Here is a 20,751-nt window from a genome sequence, read left to right as displayed (position 1 = left end):
TCTGTCTCTCTCTGTCTCTCTCTCTGTGTGTGTGTGTGTGTGTGTGTGTGTGTGTGTGTGTGATCCCTATGAATCAGATGTAATCTCTCAGCTATTTTTCCTGCTCCATTCCCTCCTTCCTGCAGCTTGCCATGTTCTCCATCTGGAACTGTGAGCCTGCAATTATATTCTTTCTTTTATTAGTTGTCTTTGTTATGATGTCTCTTCATAGCAATAAAAATTTAACTAAGACAGTGTGACGACAGGAACAATTGAGACTTTACATACTGATTCACAAGTAGGAGACAGAGAAGAAACACTCTGTATGACAAAATCCTTAAAACCATTCCACAACAACAAGCCTCTCTCACAAAGGTCCACATCTCCTAATCCTTTCCAAATAGCTCCACTCACTGGGGACAAGTCACACAAGTATGTGATGTAAGGGGAAGCATTCTCACTCACACCACCACAGTTTTCTCCCTTCTACCCATAGACTTGTGAACATGTGGTGGTTTTATTTTTTTTTACTTTAATTCAATTTTATGATAATTCTACATATTATACAATACATCCTGAGAACAGCCTTCCTGTCCTTCCCTCCACCCAGCCACACACGCCACCTCCCCTTCTTTCCCAGATCCACAGGTTTTTTTTTCAGTTCCTTTCCAAAAATGACAGGCCTCTGAGTGATATCAACTGAACTTGACGTAACAAGATGCAATAAGACTGAGCATAAACTCTCATATCAACGCTGGACCAGACAACCCAGTAGGATGAAAGAGTCCCCTGTACAGACAAAAGATACTCCCACTTCCAACTGTTAGGAATCCCACAAAAATCTCAAGCTAAAATAAACTCAGCATGTATTCATAAGGACTAGCACAGACCCATGGAGGCTCGCTGATTGCTGCTTCAGTCTCTATGAGCCCCTATGAGCTCTGCTTATGTGATTCTTCAAGCCATGATCTCCTGGTGACTTCAAACTCTTTGATGCCTACAATCCTTCCTTCTCCTCTTCTGTGTTGTTTACCAAACTTCCTATAATGTTTGGCTGTGGGACTCTGCATCTCATCGGCAGCTGGAGTAAATCTTCCTGATGATGATTGGGCTAGGCACCAATCAATGATTATATCAATTACATTTCCCTTTCCCAGGGATGTCCATTTGTCACCCCTAGAGCCCTACTTGTTACTTAGTCTCTCTGTGTATGTGGAATGTAGTGTGATTATCCTCTACTTAACAGCTAATGCTCACTTAAAAATAAGTAATTATCTTGTTTGTCTTTCTTGTTCTGGATTACCTCACAAAGTATGTTTTCTTTTCCTACTTCCATCCACTTACCAGCAAATTTCATGACGTCTTTTTTTCTAACAGATGAATAATACTCCCTTGTGTAAATGTACCACATTTTCTTTATTCAGTCTTTGGTTGAGGGATATCTAGATTATTTCCAGTTTCTAGCTATTATGAATAGCATTGCTGTGATCAGGGTTAAGCAAGTTTCTTTATGAGAGGATGGAGTGTCCTTTGGGTATGTGCCCAAGAGTGGTATAGCTGGGTCTTGAGGTAGGTCAGTTCCTGATTTTCTGAGAACTCACTATAGTTGTTTTATAATGGCTGTACAAATTTTCACTCCCACCAGCAGGGAAGAGTGTTCTCCTTGCTCCGTGTCTTCACTAGCATAAAAAGTCACTTGTGTGATTGATCATAGCCATTCTGACTGGTGTAAGATAGAATCTCAAAATCTTTTTGGTTTGCATTTCCCTGATGGCTAAGGATATTGAACACTTCTTTGAGTGTTTCTTAGCCACTTTAGTTTCCACTATTAAGAATTCTCTGTTTAGCTTTATACCTTATCTTTTCATTTGATTATTTGGTTTGTTGATGTCTAACATCATTTGGATATTAGCCCACTATTTGATGCAGAGTTGGTGAAAATTTTTTCCCATCCGTAGGCTACCATCTTCTCCTATTTATGGTGTCCTTTGCCTTACAGAAGCTTATCAGTTTCATGAGGTCCCATACATTAGATGTTGATCTTAGTGCTTGTGCTATGGGTGCTCTGTTCAGGAATTCATCTCCTGTGCCAAAGGGATCAAGGCTACTCCCCACTTTTTCTGTTAAGTTCAGTGAATCTGGTTTCTTCTTCAGTCTGCTTTTATGTGAAGGCTTTTGATCCATTTGGACCTGAGTTCTATGCAGGATGATGATTATAAATCTGTTTACATTCTTCTATATTCAGAAATCCAGTGAGATCAGTACCATTTGAGGACTATGTTTTCTTTTTTCCATTGTGTCTCTCTGGCTTCTTTATCAAGATTCAGGTGTCCATAGGTGTGTGGATTTAAATCTGGGTCTTCTATTATACTCCCTTGATCAACCTATCTGTTTTTATGCCAATACTTTATGGGTTTTGCTAGTATAGTTCTGTAATAGAGTTTTAAATCAGGGATGGTGATACCTCCAGCAGTTCTTTTATTATACAAGATTGTTTTAACTATCTCAGGTTTTTTGCTTTACCATATGAAACTGAGTCTTGTCCTTTCAACTCTGTAAAGGGTGGAATTGTGTTGCAATTTTGACATGGATTACATCGAATCTGTAGATTGCTTTTGGTAAAAATGGCCATATTTTCCTAGGTTGAACCTACTGACCCATGAACATGAGAGACCTTTCCATCTTGTTTTATTGTCTTCATTTCTTTCTTCAAACACTTGAATTTTATGTTATGTAAATCTTTCACTTGCCTGGTTAGGGTTACCCCAAAACATTCCATATTGTTTATGGCTATTGTGAATGGTGTTGTTTCCTGATATCTTTCTCAAACACTTTGTAATTTGTAAAGGAGAGCTACTGAATTTTTTAATTATCTTGTATTCAGCCACATTGCTGAAGTGGTTTATCAGCTAGAGGAGGTCCCTTGCAGAATTTTGGGGTCAATTATGTTTACTGTAATATCATCTACAAATAATGATACTTTCAAATCTTCCTTTCCAATTTGTATGCCCTTTATCTCCTTCCGTTGTCTTATTGTCCTAGCTAGAACTTTTAGTATGACATTGATTACTTTTGGAGGAAGTACACAACTTTGTCTTGTTCCTGAATTTAGTGGAATTTCATGAGTTTCTCTCCATTTACTTTAATGTTGGCTATAGGCTTGATATAAATTGCCTTTGTGATGATTAAGTACGTTCCTTGTATCCCTAATCTCTCTAAGACTTTTATCCTGAAAGGTGTTGGATTTTGTCAAAGGATTTTTCAGTATCCAATGAGATGATCATATGCAATTTTCTTTCTTTCTGTTTGTGTATATGGTGATTATATTTACTGATTTTCATATGTTGAAACATCCCAAAATCTCTAGGATGAAGCCTACTTGATCAAGATGGATGATGTTTTTGATATGTTCTTGGATTCTATTTGCAAGAATTTTATTATATATGCATCTATATTCAAAAGGGAATTTGGTCTGTTACTCTCTTTCTTTGTTGACTCTTTTTGTGATTTGGAAATCATGGTGACTGTGACCTCAAAATGGATTTAGCAATATTCTTTCTGTTTCTATTTTGTGGAATAATTTGAGGTGTGTTGGTATTAACTCTTCTTCAAAGGTCTGGGAGAATTCTGTGCTAAAACTACCTGGCACTGGGCTTTTTTAGCTTGGTAGACTTTTAATGATTGCTTCTATTTCCTTAGGAGTTATAGATCTATTTAAATAGTTTATCTGATCTTGATTTAATTTTGGTAAGTTTTATCTATCAAGAAAAATATCCATGTCTCTTAGATTTTCCAATATTGTGGAGTACAGCTTAAGTATGACCTAATGAGTCTTTAAGTTTCTTTGGTGTCTGTAGCTTTCCCCTCCCCTTGTCATTACTGATTTTGTTAATTTGGGTATTCTCTCTCTGCCTTTTAATTGGTTTGGATGGCGATTTGTCTTTCTTGTTGATTTTCTCAAAAACCAGCTCTGTGTTTCATTGATTCTCTGTGTTCATCTCTTTGTTTCTATTTTCTTGATATCATCCTGCAATTTGATTATTTTTGCCATCTATTCTTCTTCGGTGTTCTTGCTTCTTTTTGTTCTAAAGCTTTCAGGTGTACTGTTAAGTTGCTGGTATGAGAGCTCTCCACTTTTTATGTAGGCACCTTTTTCCAGCCCTTTACTCACAACTCATGTCTATATTTGGTGTAGAGATGTGTTTCTTGTATGCAGCAAAAGGATGGATTCAGTTTTCATATCCATTCTTTTACCTATGTCTTTTTACTGGGGAATTGAGTCCAATAATATTGAAAAATATTAGTGATCAATAATTGTTAATTCCTGTTATTTTGTTGTTGGTGATGGTTTTTGTGTGTGTGTGTGTGTGTGTGTGTGTGTGTGTGTGTGTGTGTGTGTGTGTGTGTTTGTATGTGTGTGTGTGTGTGTGTGTTTGTGTGTTTCTATTTTTTGGTTTTTGTTGGTATAAGATTATCTATTGCTATATATTAGTGGGTGTAGTTAACTTCCTTAGAGTTTTGGTTGAAATTTTGGTTCCTATACCTTCTCTAGATCTGTGTTTGTGGATAGATATGATTTAAATCTGAACTTGTCATGAAATATCTGGTTTTCTCCATCTGTGGTGATTGGGCGTTTTGCTGGATATAGTAGTCTGGGCTGGTATCATTGTTCTCTTAGAGTCTACATAACATCTCTCCAGACTCTTCTGGCATTTATAGGCTCCCTTAAGAAGTTTGATGTATTATTTTATATTATATTATTTTATTTTATTTTATTATTAAGAGATTTTTCTATTCACTTTACATATCAACCACGGATTCCCCTGTCCTTTCTCTTCCAACCCCCAAGCCTTCTCCCTGAAACCACCCCCCATTGCCACCACCTCCTAGGCAAGGTCTCCCCGAGGAGTCAGCAGAGCCTGGGAGATTCAGTTGAGGCATGTTCAATCCCCTCCTACCTGCACCAAGGCTGAGCAAAGTGTCTCAGCATAGGCACTAGGTTCCAAAAAGCCAGCTCATTCACTAAGGACAGGTCCTGGTCTCACTGCCTGGGGGCCCCCTAAACAACTGTCTCACTTATCCAGAGGGCCCAGTCCAGTACCTTGGGGACTATTCAGCTATTGGTTCACAGTTCATATGTTTCCACTAGTTTGGCTAGGTGTCTCTGTAATTTTTCCACTCATGGTCAGGATATCTCTTGCTCATATAATCCCTCCTCCCTCTAATTGGTTAGACTCTTAGAGCTCCACCTGGGACTTGGCCATGGATCTCTGAATCTGCTTCCATCACTCACTGAATGAAGGTTCTATCATGACAGTTAGGGTGTTCAGCCATTTGATCACAAGAGTAGGTCATCTCAGGCACCCTGTCAACCTTGCCACTGGAGTCATTTTTGTGGATTCCTGGGGACTGCTCTAGTACTCTGCTTCTTCCTATTCCCATGGTATCTTCATTTATCATGGTTTCTTTTTCCTTGTTCTCCCACTCTCTTCCTGATCCAGCTAGTACCTATCACTCCCCTAAGCACTCTTTCCCACGACGCTTGCCCTCTGTTAATCCTCTTACCCCCAGTTTGCTCATGCAGATCTCACCCATTTCTCCATTGCTGAGGGATCCCTGTGTCTTTCCTAGGGTCTTCTTTACTACCTAGGCTCCCTGGAGCTGTGAGTTGCAGTCTGATTATCCATTGCAGTATATCTAGACCTCTGGGATTTAGATGCCAACCTCACCTCTGTACTTCCAATAACCTGTGTAGCCTCTTGTGTTCTGGATATCTGCTTGGTGTCTGGGATTCCTAGTACAGCATAGGCTCCAGTAAAGCAGAAGATTTCTGCAAAAGTTGTGGGCTGCAAAAGGGAGTGGAGGTAGTGGGCAATTTCGGGGGTGTTGGGCCAGCTTTGGTGAGTGTTGGCTGGCTGTGGGCAGTGTTTTATCTTGGGTCTCTAGAACCAGCCTGGCCTGAGGTAAAATAGAAGTCTTCTGCCTAAGGTGTGAGATGGAATATGGAGCCCAAAGAAGGGAGTACAGTCTGGGCCTCTAGAGCAGGCTTTAAGGAGTGTTACCAGGTGGTATGGTATCCTACCTGGGGTCCCTAGGATGAACCTGGCATCCAGTAAAGATGCCAGAGTTGTGGGGTGGAATATGGAGCCCAAGAGACATGGTGCTGCTGGCTATGTTGGGCATGCTTTAAGGAATGTTAGCCAGTAGTTGGGCAGAGACTTACCTGGTATCCCTAGGACCTGCCAGAGCTGTTTGCTGGAATATGGATCTGAGTGAAGGGGATGACAGGGTCTCTAGAACCAACCTGGCCTTTGATAAAGCAGAAGTCTTCTGCTGAAGTTACGGGCTGGAATATGGAGCCCTGGGGCAACAGTGCAGCCTGGAGCCATTGGGAAGACTGGGGTCCCTAGGACCAGCCTGGACTCCATTAAAGTGCCAGGGTTTGGGGCCAGAATATGGAGACAAGTGGAGATGGTAATGTTTTAAGCTGTTGTTTTTCTTTATTTATTATCTTCTGGTCATGTTGGACTTTTCCTTTATACTTTGAATCACAACTTTGTCTTTTGTGCTTTTGTGGTTTGTGTGTGCATGTGTGAGAGAGTGAGTTTATTTAATGGTTGTTTTGGTTTGTTGGGATTTTGCTTTTTCTTTTTTAAAGAAAGAGAGAAAGACAGGGTGTGGAATTGGGTGGACATGGAGAGAATCTGAGAGGAGCTGGCAGAGTGCAAAATCATGATCAGAATGTATTATATAGGGAGTGTGAATGGTAATGTAATGATATAAAGAGAATTAAATATATATCAAAAATAAAAAGTGTATAGAAATATGGACATTATTACTACATTGAAAATATAGCAGAAAAATCCATAATCATAAATCATAATTGAAGAGTAAATCAATAAGATATTCAAACACTTGTCCATAAAGACATAAGAATACATGAGTAGTTCTTTATCTATGCAATACATGGATACTACTGTACAGAGTTATGAAAACAGTGTCACTGATGAAGTGGTTCAAGGCTGAAAGACTTGAAGAATTTTAAATCATTCAGGCTCCTTCATAGAATGAAGACACTTAGAGAACACTGTGGATTTCGTTAATGTAGATGCATTTGGAATATAAGAGAACATCATTATAAGATTTCAAAGGACATTCTTTCTATCACACTGAAGTCTCATGCCCTCTTAAGAATGGAGATGTATTAATGAAGAGGCAATGACAGAGTAAAATTAGGTTCATGTGATGTATATCAGTGCTCTAGTGACTTTTAAAACAGATACAAGAGTGTCGCTAAAGATGAGGATACCATATGAGTAACAACAGAGAAAGCCTGATGCTTCTTAATTTCTGTCAGCATGAAGTAGAAGGCAAATTGAGTTTAATCTTCCTGTATTTATATGTGAAACAAAGCAAGGCTGTTCAGATACCATTGCAATGTTCTGGAGCAGGTAAGTGACTTAGAATAAAAAAAGAAACCTGAGTATGCATTCATAATCGCCTGCATTTCTGCCAGATGTGGATCAGTGTGTGAAGTGTCCAGAAACACACTATGCAAATAATGAGAAGAGCCACTGCCAATATAAGACTGTGACATTTCTGGCCTATGATGATCCCTTGGGGAAGATATTCAGCATGATGTCCTTGGGTTTCTCATCACTCACAGCTGTTGTTCTTGGGGTGTTTCTGAAACACAGAGACACTCCCATTGTCAAGGCCAATAACTGTCATCTCAGTTATATCCTGCTCATCACTCTCATCCTCTGTTTTCTCTGTCCCTTGCTTTACATTGGCCATCCTAGCAGAGTCACCTGTATCCTACAGCAGAACATATTTGGACTTCTGTTCACTGTGGCTCTTTCCACTGTGCTGGCCAAAACTCTCACTGTACTTATAGCCTTCAAGATCACTACTCCAGGGAGAACGAGGAGGTGGCTGCTGACAGCAAGGGCCCCTAATTTGATCATTCCCATCTGCACCCTGCTGCAAGTTCTTCTCTCTGGAATCTGGCTGGCAACCTCTCCTCCATTTATTGACAAAGATGTTCATTCAGAACATGAGCACATCATCATCATTTGCAACAAAGGCTCAGCTATTGCCTTCTACTGCATCCTGGGATACCTGGGAACACTGGCTATAGGCAGCTACCTTATGGCTTTTTTGTCCAGGAATCTGCCTGACACATTCAATGAAGCCAAGTTTCTGGCTTTCAGCATGCTGGTGTTCTGCAGTGTCTGGGTCAGCTTCCTCCCTGTCTACCACAGCACCAAGGGAAAGATCATGGTGGCTATGGAAATCCTCTCTATCTTGGCTTCTAGTACATCAATCTTAGGCATCATCTTTGTCCCCAAGTGCTATATAATACTATTAAGACCAGAAAGGAACTCACTTCATCACATTAAGGACACAATATATGCTAGAAAAACAATCCTTAAAACCTAGCTCCCATATTTCTTAAATTAAAGAGTTTTGAAGCATGATTGTTCTTCACTATCTGAATGCTCACATATGAAGTCATAATTTGGCATTTGATCCCATAGGCTATTATTTCTTTAAGTAATCATATTAAGCTAAATGAATTCTGCATCCATCCTCTTATTCATGTTGGAATATAGCTTGTATTTTGAGTCCTCCTCTTACATTCACTATTACTTTCGTGTTATTGATTTCATTTGCTAATGAAATGCTAATTTGGGAGTTCTTCTACTTGGATCATTCACATATTTTATGAATTTGACCACTAGATTATTCCAAAAAAAATTATTTCCACTGTCAATTACGTATGCTGATGAACAGATTCAAGAGTCATACATGTAAATATTCTTAAACATTTTGTAAATTTGACATTCAGTACAACAGATTTCTGTCAATATAGTGTTTTGTTGCTGAAGCCCTTGAGACATTTCTCCAATTTCTCATACGTTCTTTTCTTATATGTTTTTATTCTCAAGAAATCCAAATTCTTTACATTCGATGTACCTTTCCATGAAGGTTATACTATAACAGATAACTGCATAATGAGCTACATACTAAGTTATGGCAAATGTAGGACCTCATTTTATAACCCAACATGAAATGTCACCCAGAACAACCAATTTGCAGTCAATACCTGGAGCCTCTCTATAAATTATGATGCCCTGTATCAAATGCCCAGATGTAACTACTCCCACTGACTCTGTACTCATTTCTCTGTGTTACGCTAAACATCCAAGCAGCCTTTACCTTGTCACTTCTTCAGAGTCCATTACTTTTTGCTAAATTGGTGCATATTCCTTCAACTCATACAGACTGGGAAAGATCTAAAATCCAGGAAGGCCATTTGTATACATTGAGGTGGAGGCTTCTCTGTACCCAGGACTCCAGACAGAATCAGCAGAAGATCCTGGCATGCAGCTTCAGAACTGGTCTGTGTGATGCCTGTATGTGAACCAGGACTTCATGAACCATGTCTCAGAGAGCCAGATCAGTCAGGAAGACAAGAGTAAATAGTAATCCATAAAGAAGGTGGGGACTGGCATACACTCTTATACACACAGGGTTCCCAAAAAGAGGAAGATGATGCCTCCTGTGTCTCTAAAGCCCCAGGACTCTTCCCATGATGCACTTCCCCCATTCTCATGGAAATCCACTTTGTTCAGTTGCCTGGTCCATTCAAATAGTGTGTGTGTGTGTGTGTGTGTGTGTGTGTGTGTGTGTATGTGTGTGTGTGTGTGTGTGTGTGTGTGTTTGTAAGAGAAAAAGTGTGTGTGTAAGAGAAAAAGGAAAAAATGGAATAAAATAAAATAAGGGAAAATTTTTTAAAATCTCATCAAGGAAGCTGCAGTGAGACAATGATTCACACCATGAACCCCTTTTGCATTTATCTTTACTTATAAGGGTTCATTGCAAAGAGTCATTGGTCTGGTTCGAGGCCTTTGGTTTCTACTATCTTATCAATGCTGGGCCCTAACTAGGGCTCCTCCAGGATATCCTGTTGTTGTCCTGTGTTTTAGAAATCTTGAGACTTTAGGTCTACAGGCCAGGTTCCTTCACAAGCTCCAGCAGATCATAGATAGGGTGGATAGTGGGGCATGCCAAGTCATATCCTTGGGTCTGGGCCTGCCAAACTGTAGGATTGGTCTTCCAGATGTCAAATGGGGACAACTGTTCCATGTTTACAACTTTGAGTCTGGCTCACACACACCTGCACTAACAAGGATGGCTCCATTGTGCTTCTCTGGTGAGGTGCAGGGCCTGCTCTCCCAAGTGTTGCAGCTGGTGGGGGTCAGGTATAGCTCTCCCACTCTATGACCACAATGCCACTCTATCACTTGCCCCAGATATTGATGGGCATAGGGGAGGAGGACAACTCTCCTCAACCCTTGCCACCTCAAGACAGATGGGTACTTGGGACAGATCATGCAAGCAGATCATGCAAGCTCACAGTTTTTTGGCTGGCTCTTCTACAACTGCACTAACAAGGGTGGCTCTATTGTGCTTCCCTCATGAGGTAGAAGGTTTGCTCTCCCAAGTGTTACAGCTGCTGGGGGTCAGGGATAGTTCTACCACGCCTATAACCACAGGACATGCTCTCCCTAGTACCCAAATGTCTGGTGGTGGCATGGATGGGCATGAGCTGCCTTTCTCTCCCTCCCCTCACCCAGCAATGCCTGGATCATGTGGAAGACCTAGCCCTGTGGTCTTAAGAGCTGAAGGCATTCTTTTAATTGATGTCTCTCTTCTCAGATGACTTTAGATGTGATGACTCAGATATGTCAAGTTCTTAGGAAACTATCCATCACAATTGACACCATATAATTTTGACACACAAATACATCACTACAAAGCGGCCTTTCCTTTCACATTTTTCCCAAGATCTCATATTAAATTCTAAGTAGTGGCTGGAGAGATGGCTCAGCATTTAACAGCACTGGTTATTCTTCCTGAGAAGCCAGGTTCAAGTCCCAGCACCGATATGGCAGCTCACAACTGTCTGTAACTTTAGTTCCATGGGATCCAATACCCTGACACAGATATACATTCAAGCAAAACACCAATGTACATAAAATAAAAATAAACAAATATTTTCAAAAACATAAGTAACTTTACATGTCCCACAGTATTAAAAGTCCCACAATGGAACACACTAAAATTTCACTCAGAGGTTAAGAGTACTGGCAGATTTTCCAGAGGTCCTGAGTTAAACTCTGAGCAATTGCATGTTGGCTCACAACCAGCTATAAAGAGACCTGGTGACTTATTCTTGCATTCAGAAATACATGCATGCAGAGCACTATACATAATAAATAAATCTTTTTAAAAATGCAGTCCTGCTGGGCAGTGATGGCACACACATTTACTGTCAGCACTCAGGAGACAGAGATAGGTGGATTTCTGTGCTTTCAAAACCAGTCAGATCTACACAGTGAGTTCTAGGCTAGCCAGTACTACACAGAGAAACTCTGTCTCAAAAAACAGAAAAATCGGCCGGGCGGTGGTGGCGCACGCCTCTAATTCCAGCACTTGGGAGGCAGAGGCAGGTGGATCTCTGTGAGTTCGAGGCCAGCCTGGTCTCCAAAGCAAGTTCCAGGAAAGGCGCAAAGCTACACAGAGAAACCCTGTCTCGAAAAAACCAAAAACAAACAAACAAACAAAAAAACAGAAAAATCAGTCCCTTTATTATATCCAGTCTCTTTTCAAACCCAAAAATGTTTTTAAAAGTTTAAAATCTAGCCAGGCAGTGGTGGAATATGCCTTTAATCCCAGCACTTGGGAGGCAGGGTCAGGTGGATATCTGTGAGTTCGAGGCCAGCCTGGCCTACAGAGTGAGTTCCAGGACAGGCTCCAAAGCTACACAGAGAAACCCTATCTCGAAAAACCAAAAAAAAAAAAAAAAAGGTTGAAATCTCTCAAGTGTGGGCTCCTTAAAAGATAAAAATTAGGACCGGGCGGTGGTGGTGCACGCCTTTAATCCCAGCACTTGGGAGGCAGAGCCAGGCGGATCTCTGTGAGTTCGAGGCCAGCCTGGACTACCAAGTGAGTTCCAGGAAAGGCGCAAAGCTACACAGAGAAACCGTGTCTCGAAAAACCAAAAATAAAAAATAAAAAAAATAAAAAATAAATAAAAATTAGATTAAATAATTCCTTACTTGAAGAGGGAAAGGCCCAAGGCAAAGTCTCTCTGACAAATAAAATCCACTCTCCAACTGTGTAATAGTTCGATTTCCAATGTCTGGATCCACTTACTATCTTCTGGGCTTCTCCAAAGGGCTTGGGTCACTTCTACAGCTCCATCCTCGGCAGCACACACAGCTTGCCTTCCAGGCTCAGGATGGCTCCACTCTATGGCTGCGGCTGTTCTTGTCAGTCACCCCACAGTACTGACATCAACCGCAATGCTGGATCTTCTGCTGCAACATGGCTGCACTTTCATCAACGCCTCTCATAGACTCTCTTCATGGTTCCAAGTCTCAAATTCTCTGTATGACTCCTTTAATGCTGGACCTTCAAGTGCTAGTGTACTTCCACCTTCACCAATAGCATCTCCTGGCTTCTCACAGTACCGAGCCTCCACTGGAATCCATGACCAATTCATGCCTTCAAAACCAGTACCACCTGGGTGACTCTCACACCACCATTTGACTGCCAGCATGAAGTACAACTGCCTCTGGGACACAGCATCCATGTGCTCTCAGGAAACACTTCTCAGAAGATTTCAACTCAGCATTGCTGGGTTCTTCTTCTTCTTCTTCTTCTTTTTTTTAAGACAGGGTTTCTCAGTGTAGTTTTGGTGCCTGTACTGGAGCACACTCTGTAGCCCAAATTGGCCTTGAACTCACAGAGATCTGCCTTGCTCTGCCTCCAGAGTGCTGGGATTAAAGCCATGCACCACCACAACCATGGGCTCTTCTTAATCACCACTAATTTCTTGTGGGGCGTTTACCCAACCACCCCCACAGTTCCCCAGAGTTTTCTTGAGTGCGAGCAGCAGGAAATATTAGATAGAAGGATTTATTGCGGAGAATATCGCGGAGATAAACAGATAGAAAATAAAGGATAGCCTCGAGAGGGCCTGGAACCTATTCCAACCGGGCCCCGACTGTCTCTGCCCCAGGGTTTTTATAGAGACGCCAAGGGGTGGAGCAAAAGACCTCCTCCCCCAGCACAGCCAAGTGCAGACCATCTCAGACACCTGCACTCAGGCCCGTGGTCTAATCATCCTCTATGAGGACCTGATGGGTAAAGCCACGAGGAACCCGAGAACGGGCTCCCACAGGTCCCCCTTTCTTAATATATAAAAAAAAAAATAACTAATAATGGCTTACAGCAATCTCCATAGCTGTTATACCTCCCAGTATGGGAGTAGAGGATGATATAGATGGCATTTCTCTTTTGAATTAGGTCCAAGGTAACTACAGCAGTCTTAGCTGCCTCAAGCCCTTTCTAAGCCAAAAACTCTTAAGGCGACTACAAACTTAAAGAATCCCTTAGCTTCATCATTACCATTAACAGGTTAACATAAACATTGCTATACATAGCCACAATTCTCTCAGTCTTACAACTCAAAGCAAACTCTTAACAGAACCATTTGAATTAGCATATATGGTGCTATATATAGTTAACAATTTTCTCCGTCTTACAACTTTAACTCAATCATTTGAATTTTCTTGCTAACAGAACATAGGAAAAACTTCAATGTATTCACATCAAACTTAAATATTTCCTTAACTCCACAAAACCAGGGTGCATTAATATCAATAGGGTTCTGCAAACATAATTCAATCTCATAGCGCCTCCTTTTCTTTATAATTTTTTAAAGAAAACCTCAAACCTAGTTAGAAGAAACTCATACAATTCCTACAAACCCATACTGAAAAGCAGTCTTCTCAATCTAACCATTAACACTTTGAAAACTTAGCAAAACATCCAAAAGCAGTTTCTTAATAAAACTCTTTATACTTTAAAAGTAGTCTCTTAATATACCCCATTTGCATTTCTTACTAACAATAACATGACATTAATCCCTCAAACAACTTTTGAAATTAGACTAAGGAATATTAACTCTTCCCCTTTTCTTTATAATTTAAGCAAAATCTCAAGCCTAGTTAGAAAACCCAAACTTTTCAATTTAAACAGTTCCATTTGTAACACAAAACCAGTTCTGTAAGTAATTTCATTTTTACATAAACAGTTCCACAAAACAATTCATGAATCACCAATTAATAAAGCATATATGCATACACAAAACTGCATCTTGACTCTAGGTAGAAATAATAAATTTCTTCATTTAAACAGTTCCATTTTTTTTTTATGAATAAACTCAAAATTGTCCCATTGCAATGAAATCTCTATTGTTCATTTCATTTCTTAAGTCCCAAAATTCAAATGATAAATTCTGGTACGAGCCTTCCAAATATGAAGAAATCCATAACCAAAGTCTTCTTGTAATTTTATCTCATTTTAAGTTCAAAAAGTTCAAACAAGAAATAAATTCTAGTATCAGGCTTTCACTTCCAAATATGAAGAGATGGTTTTCAACCAAAACTTTTTGCCGTTAACAATTTTACTTCAAACAAGCGTCTCTGCAACTTTTGTTCTCACAGACAGAGACCTTTTTAGGTACAGTAGTATTCTAAACTGCACCGTTTTTTGATGTTAGCTCAGGTTTTTCTGTGTTGCGTCGATTTTCCACGGATCTCAGCAGCGGATGCCTTGTGCTGGTTCTGGCGTCCGCCATTCTTAGCTTCTTAGCGGCTTTTGGAGCTTTTGAAAAACCGCTCAGACTGCCTGCTTTGCAGTCTACTAGGACACTACCTTCTGTGTCTCAGGTTCTTTCACCATATACATTAAGAATAGACTCACACTTAACATTTACACTTTACAAACTCACATATAACCTTTTGCCTTGCAAAGCATTTAGACTCACATTCAACATCTACATTTTACAAACTCACATATAACGTATTAACATCTACTTATTTATACTCCTTAAGGAAACTATAGAACTACTTTAGCAAATATATTTCTTATTACTTATATATTTCTTATATTCATTCCATCTTATTCTTATTTAAACTTACATTTACTGCTAACATCTTTACTTCTTACAAGCTTATCACTACATGTCTTAAGACTACCTTAGATACTTCTTGCAAGCTTATATTCTTAAAGGAACTCTATAGATCTATTTTACAAACTTATATAGGGCTACCATTAGCATATATTTTACTTAGCAAACACCTAAAGATTTCTTAACACAGATCTAACAAGAGAATTTTTATAAACTCACATATCTTATTTTCATCTTTTTCTATTTCTTACTCTTAATTATTATCACTATCTCTATTAGAAAGATTCTTAACTAGACAGGAAGTACGTACATCATTGCTAACGTTTAGAGTGTATAGTCAGCTTTGTTATAAAGCCCTGGGATTTAGTGAGTGTTGTTATAGAATTGTGATAGTTGTTGCTAGGGGACTATAACCTTCCCAGGATGACGCCACACTCCAAAGTTGCCAGTTCTCTCAGCCATTCCGAAACCGGCAGAGATGCACTGTCAGCGGTAGACGGTTTTTAACTAGAGGCTGTCCCTTCACCCAAATTCATAATAGTTCCCCTAAGTACTTCAATTCAGACAAACATTTCTATTACAGCAGTACTCTTGGTTTGTTCTACCGAAAAACTTCCCTTCACGCTGACGGTGAAATTACCGTATTTAGCTGCTGTAAGCTCTTTGCCAAATATTGCACAGTTATTAGGTGATATAAAGTATTTTTCCAAAGGAGCTAGTAAAGCCAAAAGCGGCACAGCTCCGAACTCTATTTCCTCACTGTTTGCATTAACCAGTGACAAAACCTCAGAAACACTAATTGAGCCACTTTCATTCTGGTTCCTTTGTAGGAACGTCGTTGGAGCTGACCTTCCTTAGTTCCACTCTCCTTAGGAAACGCTCCGGTAATCACCGAGCTTCATTCTCCTCTTGTGAAAAAACACAAACATAACCTCGACCCCATATTAACACAGGATCGGGACCCTTCCATAATCCTGAGCAGGGATCTTTCCATTTCTCATTACCCTCAGCTAAAGGACCAGGAAGATTGGAGTGAACTCTAATATGGCCCACAAAGCATGGCAGCTTTCTTTTGTAGATAGCATAAGTTTCCTTCATATCTAAGACAACGTTCAGTGTATAAACTGCTCTCTCTTGCTTTAAGGATTTTAAAGTGGCTTGTTTGATCTTATAGGTAGCTTTCTGTCATCCAACTACCGTTAAAACTTTGCACAGCTATTAGGGTAAATAAGTCATTTTACCAACCCCCAAACCGCGAAGTGCCTAGTTCCATATCCTTTCAATGTTTCATTGGAACTGACACTTAAAACTCTTAGATGATTTTCCTCCTTATTCTTTTAAAAGCTGTATTTTAAAGTTTACCATGAACGTATTTTCGAGCTGACAAAAGTGTTTCAGGGCAATGTCGCCATCTTTAGCAGAAAAACTACCTTTCCCAGAATGCATTTCCCTTATATCAGTCCATAATAGTATCAGTCCCTTAAATCAGTCCTTTATATCATTTCCCTTATATCAGTCATTTCCCATAGTTCCTTTTGGGTCTGAGAGTCAACTTTTAAGTTCTTTTTTACCAGACTTGCTTACAAATTCTTGCCCGGGAGGTTTGAACAAAGTTTTTTGCTTTTGCAACGGGAGATTTGAACAGGCATTTTACATTTTCAATTATGGGACATTGGGAGGTTTCTGGTCTCTCCTCAGCTGGCTTTAACAGGTGTCTCTCCTTTAATTGACACTGGCCCCAAATCAGAACTGCACCTGCCTCGTTAGCGCGCACTGAGGTGGGCAATTTCTGATAGCAACTTTCCTCGGGGCTTGTGTTTGTCTTAGCCAGTCAGTGAAAAACATTCACAACAGAGTTTTTTCATAGCTCTTTCAGAGAGATTTTCTCCCACTGATCTATTTCATTTTGCTTGTTCCTTCCTTCCCCAGATGCAGAGCTTCAAGTATCTGCGGCTCTGTACCTCTGCTAGCTGCCCTTGGAAGTAGGGGCTTTTTCTCCCCCTCCCCGAATCTGCCTCAAATTCTAGCAGCTTTTTCAGGTCATATTTTTCTGGGGAGGAATTGGTCCCTTCTGTTTCTTTAGAGTCTTTTTCCCAAACAGTTTCCAGTTTGGTCTCAGTTTATCCCCTCTACCCCAGAAACAGTTTCCGACACTACAGTGGCGGCTTTCCCTGCTACTGAAGGTAGGGCTTTTTGTCCGTTTGTTTTCTGGGTCTGTGTGGTTTGCGTACAGACTGAAAATCTAACAAGGGAGGTTTTTGCCATTTCTAAACTCCCATTAGGACAGGTGTTTTGCCTTATCAGACCTTCACCTGGCCCAGTCCCCCAGTGGGTTGCATTTGCTTGTCTGGGTGCTCAAGGACAGAGCTTATTCCAGAGGCAATCACCCCTCAGGGCTACACTCCCTCATCTCAGGGGAGTCAGTTGAAACAAAGCTTTTCTCAAAGAGGTGTTTTCTTTGACAGAAAAGAAAGCTTTACTCCTGATAGTTGTGTTCTGCCCTGGCTGGGCTCTCTCCCCAGACAGCGTTCTGACTCAGCAGCACAACTGCTTCAGACACAGTTCAGCTTTACTGTTTTCCCAGAAACGTCCTTACTGATAGGAAAGCTTTTTTCAGATGTCTTTTTGCAGCAGTGGACCTACCAACCCGGGACTTGTAGGAAAGCAGACAACTGTGCTGTTCCCACTGGTTTTGGCTTTGTTTGTTCATTAGCAGTTTTCCCCTGGGTCCTGCACCTTCCTGCCTCAGCTCTGTGCTCCAGGCAGGAAGTTTACAACTGCCAGAACCCTAGTATCCCCGAAATGCACTCCAACTCAGAGACGCTGGCCTCTGGGTTTTTGGTCAGAAGCGAGGATACAATGCTAACAGTTTGCATTGCTTCAGGGTATCTTTGCATTAGGACCATTAGGAGCACCTTTTTATTCTGAAACGCTCACTCAGAAACAAAACCCTTGATGCCTCAGCTCGGCTGTAACTGAAAAGCTTGGCTTTTTTGCTTTTCTCAGGTAAAGTTTCTGGCCCTTTTGGGCTCTCTGTAGCTCTTTACCCACACTCTCCCAAGCGTTTCCCTCAGGGTACTCTGACCCACTGTCTTTTACTAGCTTGAAGAGACAGAGCTTAGAGGTTTTTTAGGAACTTGTCCCTGCCTCCTGCATTGCAGGGACAATTTTTAAGGCTTGAAAGAACTTAGGTTTTGCTGTCTTCAGAGATTTGTTGTTTTCCCTTAGAGCTAATCACAGGTGGTCCCCATACTAATATCTTCAGGTGATTCTAATTTTTGCCCTTTTGAGAGAAAGTTAAAGGCTTTAGTTTTTAAGTTTAAGAGCTTTTGAGAAAGATGAAGGCTTTTTAGAGTTTTTTCCCCCCAAATTTTCCAAGAAAAGCTTTAAGAGAAAGGTTTTTTCCCCCCCAAGAAAAAGAGCAACTTTTCCCAAAACTTCCCAACTTTAAACTTTTTGGCTTTTTACATCCCCATTTTTGCCTCAGGGAGAAATCACTTTCTCCTGCCGCTTGGACTTAGCATTTCAGCTGCCCCAGGTCAAAAGCTTCCATAGGAAATCTATTCTTCCCCATAAGCTCGAAGAAGAGCTTTTTTACTACCCAAATAGCCCAAAGAAAGATTTTTTTCCCCCAGTTTGCATTCAGAGCCCCCAAGTTAGAAAATTGAAGTTTTTCTGTCTAGTTGCCTTACTTATTTTTTCCTACACAATCTTACACTTCTAAGTTTTTCCTACACTATTTTACTACCCTATGCCTTATACTTATTTTTCACAGATAGAAATTGAGAAAGGGATAGAAGATAGAAAATTTTGACAGAAGAGAATTTCACTGCAGCATCGGACATCCTTCCAGTCCGCTTTCCTTTTCTCTCGAGGATAAAACCCCTGCCTCTCAATATATATAAAAAATATATATTTTCCATAACACCGGCATGCCTCATCCACTGGCAGGGCTGAACTCAGCACTTTCGCCAAAAACTCTGTAATAAAACTATTATTTTCCTTTATCTTTAGTCCCTATTACTTTGTCTTTAGTCCCTGTTCATTTGTCTTTAGTCCCCCTTTTTTAGTCCCCCTTTTTTTCTTTAGTCCCTTTTTTCTTTTTTCTTTAGTCCCTGTTCATGGCGCCATTCTGTGGGGCGTTTACCCAACCACCCCCACAGTTCCCCAGAGTTTTCTTGAGTGCGAGCAGCAGGAAATATTAGATAGAAGGATTTATTGCGGAGAATATCGCGGAGATAAACAGATAGAAAATAAAGGATAGCCTCGAGAGGGCCTGGAACCTATTCCAACCGGGCCCCGACTGTCTCTGCCCCAGGGTTTTTATAGAGACGCCAAGGGGTGGAGCAAAAGACCTCCTCCCCCAGCACAGCCAAGTGCAGACCATCTCAGACACCTGCACTCAGGCCCGTGGTCTAATCATCCTCTATGAGGACCTGATGGGTAAAGCCACGAGGAACCCGAGAACGGGCTCCCACAATTTCTCAAACCAACCAGCATCGAGTATCTCAGTAAAACAAATTTTCAATTTAGTTGTTCAGATATTTTGTTAATCATAGTTGATAATACAGGCCCAGCTAATCAGGGCCACAGAATCTTAATTCAAAATAACAAAGGGCCCCAATAGAGTCTTTAAACTTCCCTCTGAAACTTCACAAGCCATGTTCCAATCTTCTGCATTACCCTCAACATTCTTATGTTCCAAGGTACTACAGAACAGTTCACCATTAGGTAAAACTCAAAGGATTTTCTTATACAATGTTTCAAAGTCCCTTCAAGGTCCTCCTACAATACAACATGGTTAGGTCTGTCAAAGCAAGACCCCACTCCTGGTACCAACTTGTCATAGTTAGAGTTTCTATTGCTACAATAAAACAACATGGCCAAAAACCAAGTTGGAGAGGAGAGGGCTTATTTTGCATACACTTTCACATTTGAGTTCATCATTGAAGGAAGCCAGGACCGAAGTCCAACAGGGCAGAGAATGGAGGTAGGAACTGAGGCAGAGGCCATGGAGAGGTGCTGCTTACTGCCTTGCTCAGCCTGCTTTCTTATAGAACTCAGGACCACCAGCTAAGGATTGTCACCACCTGCTTTGAGCTGGGCCCTCCCTATCAATCACTAAGAAAATACCCTATAGCTGGATCTCATTTTCTTTTTGGGGGGTGGGAGGCGTCAAGATAGGGTTTCTGCCAGGCAGTGGTGGTGCACGCCTTTAATCCCAGCACTAGGGAAGCAGAGCCAGGTGGATCTCTGTGAGTTAGAGGCCAGTCTGGTCTATAGAGTGAGTATCAGGAAAGGCACAAAGCAACACAGAGAAACCCCATCTCAAAACAAACAAACAAACAAAATGGACAGGTTTTCTTCATGTAGCCTTGGCTCTCCTGTAACTAACTCTGTAGACCAGGCTGGCCTCAGACTCACAGACATCTGCCAGCTTATACCTCCCAAGGGCTGGGATTAAACGTGTGCACCACCACTGCCAGCTTAAAAACATTTTCTTAATTGAGGTTCCCTCCTCTCAGATGACTTTAGCTTGTGTCAGATTGACAAAACATTATCAAGTGCAGGGTACTTGAGCTGAAAGGAGAAGTGGACATATGTTTCATTCCTAACCCAGAAGCAATATCCAATTGATAGCCAGCTGCTAATGAAAGCTTAGTTTCCTTCAAGGGAGTCTCACTGGGGAAACCAACTACTTTGAAGAGTAAAATGCATGTTCA

At 40.8% G+C, this 20,751-nt stretch overlaps 1 protein-coding gene across 2 annotated transcripts in view; it reads left to right on the top strand.

The window, feature by feature from the left end:
- The window catches only part of LOC131893928 (vomeronasal type-2 receptor 116-like), a 49,683-nt gene that overhangs the window by 16,780 nt on the left and 12,152 nt on the right, over nt 1-20,751 (top strand). Inside the window, exon 6 of one of the 2 annotated variants that reach the window (XM_059244071.1) lies at nt 7,496-8,421. The exons of the other annotated variant lie outside the window; for it this stretch is intronic. Coding sequence (XP_059100054.1) covers nt 7,496-8,421 — 926 coding nt within the window. Of the gene's footprint in view, nt 1-7,495; nt 8,422-20,751 lie in introns of those variants that run through there. 2 annotated transcript variants of the gene reach the window in all.

The sequence above is a fragment of the Peromyscus eremicus genome, chromosome 1, assembly GCF_949786415.1.
Source record: "Peromyscus eremicus chromosome 1, PerEre_H2_v1, whole genome shotgun sequence".
In the NCBI taxonomy this organism is placed as follows: domain Eukaryota; kingdom Metazoa; phylum Chordata; class Mammalia; order Rodentia; family Cricetidae; genus Peromyscus; species Peromyscus eremicus.
The sequence above is the reverse complement of the archived record's forward strand: the minus strand, read 5'-3'. Positions and strand labels throughout refer to the sequence as shown.